General features: G+C 40.9%; 1 protein-coding gene across 1 annotated transcript in view; it reads right to left on the minus strand.

The window, feature by feature from the left end:
* EVPL (envoplakin) overlaps window positions 1-14,672 on the minus strand; it is a 48,126-nt gene that overhangs the window by 15,048 nt on the left and 18,406 nt on the right. Inside the window, exons 5-12 of the mRNA XM_060764643.2 lie at window positions 13,307-13,432; window positions 10,143-10,181; window positions 9,256-9,417; window positions 8,219-8,326; window positions 7,312-7,407; window positions 6,812-6,937; window positions 3,772-3,918; window positions 2,179-2,333 (exon numbers count right to left, since the gene is read on the minus strand). Coding sequence (XP_060620626.2) covers window positions 2,179-2,333; window positions 3,772-3,918; window positions 6,812-6,937; window positions 7,312-7,407; window positions 8,219-8,326; window positions 9,256-9,417; window positions 10,143-10,181; window positions 13,307-13,432 — 959 coding nt within the window. The remainder of the gene's footprint in view (window positions 1-2,178; window positions 2,334-3,771; window positions 3,919-6,811; window positions 6,938-7,311; window positions 7,408-8,218; window positions 8,327-9,255; window positions 9,418-10,142; window positions 10,182-13,306; window positions 13,433-14,672) is intronic.

Consider the following 14,672-nt stretch of genomic DNA (forward strand, 5'->3'; position numbering starts at 1 on the left):
GTCATATTTGCAGGCATGAAAGGCTTCTAATGCAATTCAGTGTTTTCTCTGCAATTACTGTAGGATACTCATTAACATTACCTATTTCTATTGGGTGTCAAGCCCACTTTGGAGAGTGTTATGAGAACGAAAATAGGTCGAATTCATGTATACAATGTGTGTGCTTGTGTGCAAGGGGGAGAATTCAAATAAAACCTATATATCTATGAGAATTGAGAAACAGTGTTACAAGTTCTACATAATAAATATAACTTGTAAGCAAGCTTTTAGGCAGAGAGATGCCTCATGCCATATTCTGGATAAGGGACCGGGTAATGGGAATGGAGCTCTGGCCATCTTTAAAGAAGCCAAGCCTCATTTTAAAAGTACGAATTGGAATTTTCCTTTGAACATCAGCCCCCCCCCCCAACCTCCTGCTGAGACAAGGAAATGGTCTCATTTTTGCATTCTAGACAGTAATAAGTGCTTAAGCATCTTGTCTGCATTGAAGAAATGGGAGAAAGTATGAAATTGGCTCAGACTGGAACATTTCTACTTGTCTATTGTTGATAGGCTTTGTCCCATATGGCAATTCCATTGTATGCTCAAGGACCAGTTGAGAGTCATTACGAAACATTACCACAGGGTGACAGAGATTATATTCATATTTGCCATTTGCAAACAAAGCTCTTTTCTCTGGACCCATTATTTCAAATCATGGTGACTTTTCCTTTGAACTACCTGGAGGATAATATTAAAGCCATGCTTTGCCCCATTCAGAAGTATTTACAAACCCATCCTCTGTACTTTCCGCTAGCAGTGTGATTAAGATCATACAGCTTTTCTCTACATAGAATAATAGAAGAATAGAGTTGGAAGAGATCTCATGGGCCATCTAGTCCAACCCCATGCCATGCAGGAAAGGGACAGTCAAAGCATCCCTGACAGATGGTCATCCAGCCTCTGTTTAAAAGCCTCCAAGGAAGGACCTTCCACCACACTCGGATGCAGAGAGTTTCACTCTTGAACAGCTCTTAAGTTGCTTCTAATGTTCAGGTGGAATCTCCTTTCCTGGAATTTGAACCCATTGCACCAAGGCCTAGTCTCCAAGCAGCATAAAACCAACCTGTTTGCTCTTCCTTATGACATCCTTTCAAACACTTCCTCTTAGCCTTCTCTTCTGCAGGCTAACCATACCCAGTTCTCTAAGACACTCCTCATAGGGATTCATGGTCTTCAGACTTTTGATCATTTTTGTTGCCCTCCTCTGGACACCTTCCAGCTTGTCAATATCTCTTTTGTTTTTTTTAAAATAAATTTTTATTGAGGTTTTTCTTAATAACAATACATCAATAGGGTGTTAATCATTGACATATTGATTATACTTTAAAATATCTCTTTTGGACTGTGGTGCCCAGAACTGGACATGGTATTCCAGGTGAGGTCTGACCAAAGTAGAATAGAGAGGCACCATGACTTCCCTTGATCTAGACACTGGACTCCTTTCGATGCAGCTGAAAATTGGCGTCTTTAGCTGTTGCACCACACTGTTGGCTCATGTTTTACTTTTGTCAATGAAGACTCCAAGATATTTTTCACATGGACTTTTGTCAAGCCAGGCATCACCCATTCTGGATTTTTTTTTTTTGCCTAAGTGTAGTATCTTACATTTCTCATTGTTGAAATTCATTTTATTAGTTTTGTCCCAGCTCTCTAATCTGTTCAGGCCATTTTGAGTATTAGCTACCTCTCCCAATTTGGTTTCTTCTGTAAACTTGACAAGTATGCCTTCTAAACCTTCATCCAAGTCATTAATAAAGACGTTGAAAGCACGGAGCCCAGGACTGAACCCTGCAACACTTCTTTCCAGGATGAAGAGGAACCATTGGGTTCGGTCGCTTAAGCAGTTCCCAATCCACCTAAGAGTAGTGTTGTCTAGCTCACATTTTACTAGTTTGTTTGCAAGAATGTCATAGGGGAGAAACATGCATAATATATACAGTACATATCCTCCAATAATCACATCATGATAAAGAATGCTATAATACCTGTTCATTAGAAGATTCTTAGGTTTTGGACAATTTTTACATCATGCTTCAAAATCCAATAAAGACAAGTAAAAATGAATTACATTTTTGTATTCTGTTCACTGTACACTCAAATGGGAAAAGAAGAGGGAAAGAAAAGCTTTGCACCAACCTATTCACTCTGTCTATGGCTTCGAGGTCTGGAGGTGGGATGGAGAAGCAAACAGCAGGCGCTATCTTAGTCTCTCTGTGTTTATTCTGTACCACCCAGTTCTCCTGGCTGCTGTTATCATTCAAAGTATATTTCTCACCCCTCTCAAGCTGCACCTAGAGGAATGGAGGAGAGTTTCAGCCTTGGACAGGAAAGCAAACCTCAAACTTTTTCAGATATCACAAGACTTTGAACCCAGAAGTATTAAAATCCATGCATTTGGCATTCTTACTTGCATCAATAGCAGAGAAAAAGTCTAAAATAATATTTTAAATTGGGAGGGGAGTGGGCTTATGCCCCAACAAATGTTTTTGGGCACAATTTTCATTAATTTAATTGGGTTGTTCCACTGTTTCTGGAGCTATTTTCTTACAAAGCCATTGACTTGGAAAAAAAGATCGGACAAGATGATTAAGAAGTTCCTTAGATTTCCATGACTTTGTCTAGTAAGATATGGTAAACTTGACACATCCATATTAAAATGCACAGCTTAAGCTTAGTTTTCAATAAACACAAAAAGTGTTATGTATACCCAGTTCTACGACTCTTGTACAAATGTGGCCAAGTTGCATATTGACATTAGCAAGCAAAGCTTTGCAATATGCAAACACACAATAAGGAACAGCTGGAATGGGGCACTCCACAAAAATAATAGTGTTGGTAGGTTGAAAGAAACAGGCGATTGTGCAAATCACCAAAGAACCCACTAAGCCAGAGCTTTTCAACCTGTGTGTTGTGACATGTTAGTGTGTCAGCTGCAGTGGGTAGCAGGTTTTTTTTTGGGGGGGGGGGGGGTTGTGTCAGAAGCGACCTGAGAAACTGCAAATTGCTTCTGGTGTGAGAGAATTGACCATCTGCAAGGATGTTGCCCAGGGGATGTTTTGATGTTTTACCATCCTTGTGGGAGGCTTCTCTCATGTCCCCACATGGGGAGCTGGAGCTGATAGAGGGAGCTCAACTCACTCTTCCTGGATTCGAACTATTTAACCCACTGCACCACCAGGAGTGCCATAGGAACATAACAAAAAACCTCAGTCTATGTGAAAAAAAAGCAAAAAATGATATATTTTTAAAAATATAAATGAAATGATTTCATGAGAGATGCTGTGTCTCCATACATTTTGTTATTACAATTTTTGCATGTGTCCATATAAGGGAGTGGTTTAACCTTCAGTTTGCTTGTAAAACTGAATTACTGTGTTGCAAAATAATGCACACCTATAAAGTGTGTTTTACCAAAATGAAATGTCTGGAAAACTCTGCACATGAAAAATCGGGCCGAAGCTCAATTATGTCTCAGATCAGACTGCATGGATACAATCTAGACAAAAAGCAGAATAGTGTCAGTGTGTGGAGTGCTCTGGCATCACATTTTTAGTTTTACCAAACTTGGAACAAAGTACTTCTCCATTGCTTTCCTTCAGCCTGCTCAGATGCAGCAGAAACATAGGGATATAAACAAGTCTCTAGAAACTATAATCAGAGGCAGACTAGAAAAGAATAAAGCTTCAGGTAGATCTTCCTCCATCATATATGACAGGATTATTTCCTTACCTCACCTAAATCCCAGTCACAAATGGTATCCAATGTAACTGACTGGGAGGGAGGGACCCTACGCAGTTTCAAGGGACTGATTTCCTTACTCCTCCTTTTCAGTTCAGTAATGCTCTTCTCTGCATGTTTCACGGTCTTCTCATCATGCTAGACAGGAAGAAGACAAAGTAATTAATTATGGATGGTATACTGATTGTGAGCAAGCAACATGCCTTTGAAGGGACCTAAATAACTTAGGGCTCACCATACCAAATCTAAAGGACCATTGGTTATGTTTGTAAGTGATGGAAATTATTTTTGTTATGTGTAGTGTTGGTGGTGGAGAAATCAGAGTGGTGGTTTCACCAAGAAAAGTCTGTTCTGAGATATACCAGTCCTCTGTCTTTCAAAATATCTGTTGCTATGAAAATGCCTACTTCCTTTCCCACTTAGGACTTCTATTGTAATAGACAGCAGCTGAATATCTACAGAAAGCCACATATTTGTACAGAGTGGATCAACTTGTTCTTCCAGCAGTTTATTTGATTTGAGAGGTGCAGTGCTAAATATCCTTTGAAAGGCCAGGGACTGAAGCAGGCTTGTTATAAATATGAAGTCACAGTGACCATAATCCTTTGTATGATTTTTCATGACAAGAAGTAGAAAGGCACTTGATTTAAAAGTATACTAAAACATACCATGCTATTTTGGGTAAGTCAGAAGGCATGGAACAAAAGCAGACATTAGAGCATGTCTGTGCACTATGCAGTCTAACACATGGAACATTAATTCATTTGGGCTCATTCCAGAGTAAACATGCAGAAAAAGCAGTGAAATGACTCAACCACTCAAAATTGAGGGGGGCATGTCAGAAAATTGTTCCTACCAAAATAACTGGGTGTTCTCCATATACTTTCTCAAATGGAATCCCAGTTTCTTCCTAACTCTAAGACAAACAGAGGCCCCATTGACCAGATTATCTGCTTTGAACTGGATTATATGGCAGTGTAAACTAATATAATTCAGTTCAAAGCAGATAATCTGGATTTTATCTGGCAGTGTAGATGGGGTCAGAGACTACCCATCATCTACTGGGGTTTTCCATAATAGTTACAATCATAGTGCCTGAAAAGCAACACACACGAGAGATAGGTGGGTTGTTACCTGGATAGGCTATTGCCCAAAGCAGGAGAATTATGTTTGGCATAGCAGCTCCTAATCTGGGCCACCCTGGCTTTGATGAAGAAGGGGTAAGAGATGCTAGTTGGGGAGAATATTGATGAGGCAGGTGTTAGGGCATGTAAAACATCAGTTTGTGTGTGTGAACTGTAAAATAAGATGCACAGAGCTGATTGGTTGGGCTACGCCTGAGGAGCTAGCTGAGCCTGAGTTTTGGTTGTTGTTGTTCATTCGTTCAGTCGTCTCCGACTCTTCGTGACCTCATGGACCAGTCCACGCCAGAGCTCCCTGTCGGCCGTCACCACCCCCAGCTCCTTCAAGGTCAGTCCAGTCACTTCAAGGATGCCATCCATCCATCTTGCCCTTGGTCGGCCCCTCTTCCTTTTGCCTTCCACTTTCCCCAGCATAATTGTCTTCTCTAGGTTTTGCTGTCTCCTCATGATGTGGCCAAAGTACTTCAACTTTGTCTCTAGTATCCTTCCCTTCAATGAGCAGCCGGGCTTTATTTCCTGGAGAATGGACTGGTTGGATCTTCTCGCGGTCCAAGGCACTCTCAGCACTTTCCTCCAACACCACAGCTCAAAAGCATCGATCTTCCTTCGCTCAGCCTTCCCTAAGGTCCAGCTCTCACATCCGTAGGTTACTACAGGGAATACCATGGCTTTGACTAGGCGGATCTTTGTTGCCAGTGTGATGTCTCTACTTTTTACTATTTTATCGAGACTGGACATTGCTCTCCTCCCAAGAAGTAAGCGTCTTCTGATTTCCTGGCCACAGTCTGCATCTGCAGTAATCTTTGCACCTAGAAATACAAAGTCTGTCACGGCTTCCACGTTTTCTCCCTCTATTTCCCAGTTGTCAATCATTCTTGTTGCCATAATCTTGGTTTTTTTGATGTTTAGCTTCAGTTTTTTGTTTTGGTTACTGTTACATTTTTTGGTTTGGTTACTGTTACATTTTTTCAGGCTTGAGCTGTGCAGACACTCAGAAGCAGAGAGAGACAGAGTTTGGAATGTGTTCTTGCTTCATGAGCTGCTGGAAGAAAGAGTTTCCACATGGAGAAAGAAAGACCATTTTAAATCTCTCTTAAAAGGACATTTTGTGAGTCGATGCAACTGACCACATGATTGTATATATGTTGTTCTGTATTACAAAAAGTAAACTACTTGTTCTTTATTGATCATCTGCGTAGCATATTTTCTTTCTCTGGCAAGACGGTGTGGACTGATTAAATGTGAAATATGTGTGATTTTACATTATGCAACAGAAAGGACAGTAATTTTTGTCCTATCCTACTTTTGAGGGAGAGGGTCATGTGTATTGCCCTAACTCCATAACAGTATTAGTTTAAACACAAACTGTGTCCACTCATCTAAAAGGATGAAAGAGGTTATGTGTACACGTTGCTATATTAATAGTATCAGTTCACACAACCATGAAAAATGTAAGGCCCCAGATTGTGTATGAAATGTTTACATTATCAGCTGAATGGAGTGGTCATTTTGGATGGAGCCAGCAGGCAAGATCCTGCTCCTTGCTGCCTCAACAGATCATTTTCATCTGAATAGGGCTTTGTGATTTTTCTTATGAGATGGCAAGCAGCACCATTGTAGTGGCGTACTTGGCCACGGTGCACTGGGTAAGATTCGTTTTTCTGCAAACACACATCTTCCCTCCCTTTCCCCTTTATCCTCACTTGTTTCCACCCAAGTTAATGAGGTAACTTAATGCCATGTGGCTCTCACTGAATTTCATATACATTAAATTGTTAAAACAAGCAGCTGGGTTTAATCTTCACAGTGCTTCAGAAAATTCATGTTTGCCCCAGGGTGCGTAATGAAGACATAAAAGCTGGCTCTTAGTTTCTCCTTGTGATTCTCACCTCCAGCTGAAGGATTAAGTCAGACATCAAACCTGGACTGTCTTTGCTGAACTGGCTATATTTTGTATCCAAGTCACTGTTCAGCTTGTTCAGCGACTGACTCACAGCGTCAGCGTCGTCATAGAACTGAAGACAAAAGAGGGGAACAAAGGAGTCAGAAAGCGGAGTTTTCTTAATTAAGTTGAAATATTACTTCAGCTATACAACTGAGCTACATGGTGTGTGTTCATACTGAACACTTTCCCCCAGAGATAGAATGTACATTATTCTCATATGCTACCAAGACAATCTGTCGACAGAACTGCTCTGCTGGCTAAGTGTAAAAGACACACATAACCACTAAGCTTTGTGTAAACTTTGTCCCTTATAGGATTTCCCACATCCTAAAAAAAGAGACCCCACATTACTTTCTACAATAGAAAAGCTCGAAACTTTTCAAAGGGAAACATTCTGTATACACCACCCTCTGGAATTGTTTTTTGTGCAATGGCACCATTTACCTTTCTATAGTTCTCTATATTTTTCAAATGATGCTCCTGGCAGATGCACAAATTGAGAAAATTCTGCCATTCACTCTTCAAGGCTTCTTGATGAGCCTACGATGAAGAAGAAATAGTTAGGGTTGAGGTAAGGTGTTTTGTATGCTTAGGTAAACTTGCAATCTCTTTTTTTACCCAAAAGACTTGGGATCAGAAGTATTTTGGATTCTTTCACTTTGGAACACCTCCATTTTCATCTATATACCCAAAGAAATATCCTGGAAATGAGACCTGTCTAAACACAAAATTTATATGTGTTTCATATATACCTGATAAACATAACTGAAGGTAATTTTATATATAATAGTTATAATAATTTTGTGTATGAAACAAAATTGGTGCATTGAATCTTCAGAAAGCAATGGCTCACTATCTCAGCCAACCCTGTGGGAAATTATGGATTTTGGTATTTGGTATTTAATAAGCCTTGGCACTATAAGAGGGTTTCACAAGACCAGTCACTCTCATTGCAATGGTGTTGTAATAGTGAGGCCGTGGACCATATTTTAGTTATTGCGGACTACTGGTGGTCCACAAACCACAGGTTGGGAACCACTATCTTAGATGGATTCATTAAGAAAGAGGGAAGGACTCAATTTATCGGAGAGATCAGGACCACCTGAGTCTTTTGAACTATTTTTATTCCAACTGGTTGTTACATAAATTTTCTAATTAAGAACGAGTGCCCAATTTTGGCTGACCTCTGCCTCTTTTCCTTTAATCTTGGCTCTTTTATCATTTAAGCTAGAGCTCAAGAACTGTCATCAGTCACTCTGATGGAAGTCTTTTTCCATGGACAACTTGGTGTGGAAGTGCTTCAAATAAATACATAATAAGGTGGGTGGGAATCCCAAAATTCAGTACCAACCTGGATTGGGCTCACAGCTGGGTGCTTCAGTTCAATCATCCTTTCCCCATCGTCCTGAAGAGTATTCACATATTCTTCCTGGTTAAGGAGCTCATTATTCTTGAAATCCTGCAGGACAGAGGAGCACCATGCATTTGCATTTCAAATGGAAAGAAATCTTTTGGTAATGGTGGTGGTGGTGAAGTAATGGGACAGATTTTCAGGGGAGAAGGAGCATTCAATAAAGTGGTCCAATCAACTAATACTCATCTAATTTATTTTTATTTTGTTTTGCTAAACAGAAGTCAGTGTGACAGGGAAAACTACTAACCAGATTCTCATATAAAAATGCCAAAGCATAGCAAACGTGCAAGTAGGTGTCAGTGTTAACAGATCAGTCAAGTCAATTTCTATTTTTTTTGTCATTCCCCTCCCCCCCCCCCTCCACAATAAAGCAACTGAAGCAGATGTCTGTGGAGGTCCTGCTCTTGGTCCCACCTCCTTTGCAGATACGACTGGTGGGGATGAGAGACAGGGCCTTCTCAGTGATGGCCCCTCATCTATGGAACTCCCTCCCCAATTAAATTAAATCAGCCCTTTCTCTCCTGACCTTCAGAAAAAAATTAAGATGTGTCTTAGGGACCAAGCTTTTCACAACTAATTTGGAACAGTGCAAGAAGTGGTTATGAATCAGTGTGATTGACAAATGGAATGGCCCTGGATTATGATTTGGGTAGCATGATTTTAATTGATACTTAATAATTTATCTTTTAATTGTTTGGTTTTTAATTGTAATTGTTTATTTTAATATATGTGTGTATAGTATTGAACTGCTGCCTGTTGTAAGGCCATACTGTCCCTTACGGGGTGAGAAGAGCGGGGTGTAAATATGGTAAATAAATAGGAAATAAAATAAATAAATTCATTATTGGTCTCTCATCAAAGTAGTAACTAAATGTCCTGAGAGCAGAGCTCTTATCTGCCATGGCAATATCCTATCAAATCCTGGAACTTGGAGCTTGCCATTCATCCCCAGCAATATGGAAAGTATCCTTTACCTCATACTCCCGCCGCAGCATCTGAGGATCGATCATCTGGTCACTCCAGTCCTGCTTCAAGATCTTATTTTGTTGCTCAGTCAGGTAACCCAGCTCTTTAGTGCAGCCTTGAAGGTGTGTGTAGAGGCTGCCTAAGCTCTGGCCTCGCCAGATAGAAGCTTTCTGTCATGTTAGAGAGAGAACATGTAATGGTTTTTATTTATAATTTCTACCGTCTTTTTTCCAGCGTGCATGATGCTTTACAATTCTGCAGCTCATAGTGCCACTGTAGCCCAGTGAGGTAGTTTAAAATGTAGAAAGATAGAGAAAAGCCTAATCAACAAATCTATATGATGTGAGGAGGGGCCCTTCCAGACAGGCCCTATAATATCCCAGGATCTGGTCCCATGTTTTCTGCTTTAAACTGGATTACCGTATATGAGTCTGCACTGCCAAATAAATAGAAAACCTGAGATCAGATCCTGGAATACTGGGTCTGTCTGGAAGGGCCTGAGAATGAATGATGTTACTGCTGGCTTTCCACATTTGCAGATTTGACTTTTGGATATAATGGGGTGTATAGGCAGGTTATACAATTGCCTTTGGATTCCTGATTCTGGAATTCCAAAGACATTTCCATTTCCTGGGAGGAAGTGTGAGCATTTGTATGGTTTCCAAGGGATGTATAAGCTTCGTATCAATAGTACTTTCCCCCTTTTCATTTTAGTGAATCTTTAAATGCTTCAGAAATCTCCCCATCTGGGCTGGAACATCACAAAACATATCTCACTTTCCCAAACACATACTGAACTCAAAAATTTAACAGATCAACAAATTTTCCGAATTGATGTTTATGGAACAAAAAGAAAACTGAATCATACCAAGAAAAGAAAAGAAAATATTCTCACCAGCAATTCCTTGTATTGATCCTTTAAACCAGCTGCTTCCTGTTTGGAGATTGGGGGAGAAAATATGCATGTGTATAAACAGTCAATATATGTAAAACAATAATTTTAATAGAGTACAAAAAATGTGCTAAAACAACCCTAAAATAATAAACGTACTTGCAGAGAGTAGTCAGGGCTCAGGCATGTAGCCAGGCCGGAGGGGGGGGGGGCTTGAGGGGCTTCAGCCCCCCCCCCCCGAAATTCTCATGGTGGTTCGCGAAAAGGCCTTACTGGTGCATTATTTAAACTGTTATGTTTATTCATATCATGATCTGATCACCATACTCAATATATCCCATATGCATGGGGGTATTGGGCTGAAAATTTTTTAGCCCCCCCCCCCCCCCGAAACGAAATTCTGGCTACGGGCCTGTCAGGGCTGACACATATAGCAGAGGAAAGAGTTATTTTAAAACCAATTCTGATTTGAAATGGTCTTCTGGTTTTACATTCAATATTAAAGCTATAAGGATTCATAAAGAACATGATACATAATTAGGTGGTGGCTGAACGGAGGCCATATTTAAAAGTTTCTGGGTGTTGCAAAGACATCCACACATCATTTCCTGTTCAGTAATCTTTCTAGATTACCAGATGTTGCCAGATGTTCAGGCTGGGTTTAGAAAAGGTAGAGGAACGAGAGACCAGATTGCCAATATCCGCTGGATAATGGAGAAAAGCAGGGAGTTTCAGAAAAACATCTACTTCTGCTTCATTGACTATTCTAAAGCCTTTGACTGTGTGGATCATAATAAATTGTGGCAAGTTCTTGGTGGGATGGGCATCCCAAGCCACCTTGTCTCTCTCCTGAGGAATCTGTACAAGGACCAAGTAGCAACAGTCAGAACTGACCACGGAACAACAGACTGGTTCAAGATTGGGAAAGGCGTACGGCAAGGCTGCATCCTCTCACCCAACCTTTTTAACTTGTATGCAGAACACATCATGCGATGTGCGGGGCTGGATGAATGCAAAGCTGGGGTGAAAATTGCTGGAAGAAACATTAACAACCTCAGATATGCAGATGACACCACTCTGATGGCCGAAAGCGAGGAGGAGCTGAGGAACCTTCTAATCAAGGTGAAAGAAGAAAGCGCAAAAGCCGGGTTGCAGCTAAACGTCAAAAAAACCAAGATTATGGCAACAAGAATGATTGACAACTGGGAAATAGAGGGAGAAACCGTGGAGGCCGTGACAGACTTTGTATTTCTAGGTGCAAAGATTACTGCAGATGCAGACTGTGGCCAGGAAATCAGAAGACGCTTACTTCTTGGGAGGAGAGCAATGTCCAGTCTCGATAAAATAGTAAAGAGTAGAGACATCAGACTGGCAACAAAGATCCGCCTAGTCAAAGCCATGGTCTTCCCTGTAGTCACCTACGGATGTGAGAGCTGGACCTTAGGGAAGGCTGAGCGAAGGAAGATCGATGCTTTTGAACTGTGGTGCTGGAGGAAAGTTCTGAGAGTGCCTTGGACTGCGAGAAGATCCAACCAGTCCATCCTCCAGGAAATAAAGCCCGACTGCTCATTGGAGGGAAAGATACTAGAGACAAAGTTGAAGTACTTTGGCCACATCATGAGGAGACAGGAAAGCCTAGAGAAGACAATTATGCTGGGGAAAGTGGAAGGCAAAAGGAAGAGGGGCCGACCAAGGGCAAGATGGATGGATGGCATCCTTGAAGTGACTGGACTGACCTTGAGAGAGCTGGGGGTGGTGACGGCCGACAGGGAGCTCTGGCGTGGGCTGGTCCATGAGGTCACGAAGAGTCGGAGACGACTGAACGAATGAACAACAACAAATCTTTCTAGATAGGATTTACTTAAAGCCCTGGGTTGCATTGCAGTTCTTTCAGTGGTTGACCTATGTGTAAATTCCCTGGAGGGGTCTCTCTTTTTTATATAATACATTTGGAATGATTTGGAACACAGAAATCAGCCTGAACTGGCCTTCCTCATTCTCCTCTGTAATGGAGAAAGTACTGTAGTGTCTACACACCTTTGCTCATTGAGAACTTTTATCAAGAGCAGCAGAAAGAGAATTATCTCATGGTTGTGCTGAGCTCCTTGAAGATAGAGTCTCACTAATCCAACATAAACGGGCCGGCAGAACGTTGGAGAAGCGAAAATGTTAGACAATAAGGAGGGATTAAGGAAAAGCATATTAAACGTCAAATTATGTTATGATTTTACAAATTAAGCACAATAACATCATGTTTTACAACAAATTGACAGAAATAAGCAGTTCAATACATCATAACATTATGTAGTAATTACTGCATTTACAAATTTAACACCAAAACATTGCAATGTATTGAAACAGCTGTGGATCCAGGCGGAAGGCAGATTGCGTTGGACAACACAGAACATTGGATGAGCGAAGGTTGGATAAGTGAGACTCTACTGTATTCAGAGCCTGAGATTGTAATAACCAAGTTCCCTCAAGTCACCCCGCTAAATATTTTTACAACAACTTGAAAAAGGTGGTGTAATTCACCCTTTAGATGGCTGGACTGTGTCTCCAAATGAAGGGCTAAGATCCTGGACAAACTCACGCTTTAGATTCCTTGACCTGATATATAATTTGAGAGCAGGTTTTGGAGCCAAAACTATGGATTTTGATATGACCTGAAGATAAGTTGAAGGTCATTCTGCAGAGAGGGGAAAGCATCAGGCACTAGCATTTCACTGTTCAGGTGGAGAGAGCAGAGTGGGTTGGTGCCCCTTTTCTACAGTATATTGGAACTTCATCCCAGACATATATGCTGCCTAAAGTACAACCATAAGTGACAGAGGAAATGCATCTGAAGAGAGTGACTTCAGAGAAAAACCAAGAATAACTTGAAATGTTAGAAATCACTTTAATAAGCTGAAAACAAATGGGAGTTGACTTGTTTAGAGGAATTTAATGCTTTTTACTGGCTTTGTTAATGCACCAGTGCATATGATTAGCCTGCTTAATGGAGATTCTTCAGGGTGTGGTGTTGAGTCATAACACAAAGGACATCATTAGGGTGCCTTAGCACGCCACCGTTACTCAATAGGAAAATCTAAACACGCTTTGGCCACTTAAGACTGACCAAATTAACACATTTTTGGAATGCAAAGGAAGGCAAAAGGCCATCTTACCTGACCACGGAGGTTCTTAATCTGGAGGCCATATGCTTCTATCTCCTTCTGAAGAATGTTATGCTCAGCTATCTGTTTCTCCAGCTCTGGCAAGGTAGGTCCATATTTCCCGGCATTGACTTGTTTCTGCAACAAACCCAGACATATGCAATTTTAGAGTAGCTCAACTGTAAGAAAGACCAGACAGCTCCTGAGATCCCCTTCCTCAAGCACGGTGTGCACTTAAGGTCTAATATCAGTTCTTCACCTCTACATTGTCTTTGCCATACCAGACACATAAAACTGCTATCCTTCCTTTGTGGTGATACCTAAATGGTCAGACTGGGGCTTTTGCACCACTAAGCGTACTCGCCAAAGGGCTGAACGAGCCTCCCACCCCAGATTTATTCTGTACTTCTACCCTTCTTCTTCCCTGACCTGGCATTCATTTCCTTCTCTCCTTAGTCCAGGGATTTATAACAATGGCCAGGAACAAAATGTGGATGCATGGTTTTCTTATCTGTGGTCCCTGGGAAGCTTTTATTGGGCAATTACCCCAAAATAGAATAGAACAGATTTATTGTCACTGTACATTGTACAATGAAATGAAATGCTATTCCCAATACACATTATATATGTAGCATTACAAAAACAAAACACGCATCCTTCCACAGCAATTTGGATGAAGTGTGCACATATTGATGTGTATGTATAAACATAGATATAGACAATTTCACTACAATTTAAATAGCTGTATGTCAAAATATAGCGGAGAACAGTGTGGCCACTAGTCCCCTGTGTCTGCTCAGCCTACAGTTCAAGGGGCTCATAAGAGATGATAGGAAGCTTCCCAGCTTCTGCTCTCCTTGGTCCTTACCCTTTAAATTGTTCTTGGATGGACAGTACTTCAAGCAGAGAATCCTTTCAAAAGGAGCTCCCCTTAAACAGGAAGCTGCTCTTGGTGAAATAGGAGACACAACTACCACCCTCTTGTAGCCTCAAGAGAAAAGCATGAAAGGACATTCCAGTGTTGTTGTCTGCTAGTGCAACTGACCCACTCCCTTCTCCCGGGTATGTGGGGTAAAGAGGATGTTTTTAAAAATAGAGTATTGCTCATCAGCTACACAGATTCTAGTTCTTCCAGATTTGGAGCCTGGAAAACAAAGTCTTCCTCTTTTAAGCTACTTCAAGATATTGACACTTTAGAAATCCTTCTTCCTACATTAGCTGTGGAGAACAATTGAAACGCACAGAGTCACTTCTGCAGTAATTCCCTTGGTAATGGTGATAGCAAAAGTGTATGATTGTTAGATAGTATTACCACGAAAAGAAAAAGAGAAAGAGATGCATTTGGAAGTTTTTATATAAAATAAAGACCATCCTTTTA

This window comes from Anolis sagrei, chromosome 2, assembly GCF_037176765.1.
Source record: "Anolis sagrei isolate rAnoSag1 chromosome 2, rAnoSag1.mat, whole genome shotgun sequence".
Lineage (NCBI taxonomy): Eukaryota > Metazoa > Chordata > Lepidosauria > Squamata > Dactyloidae > Anolis > Anolis sagrei.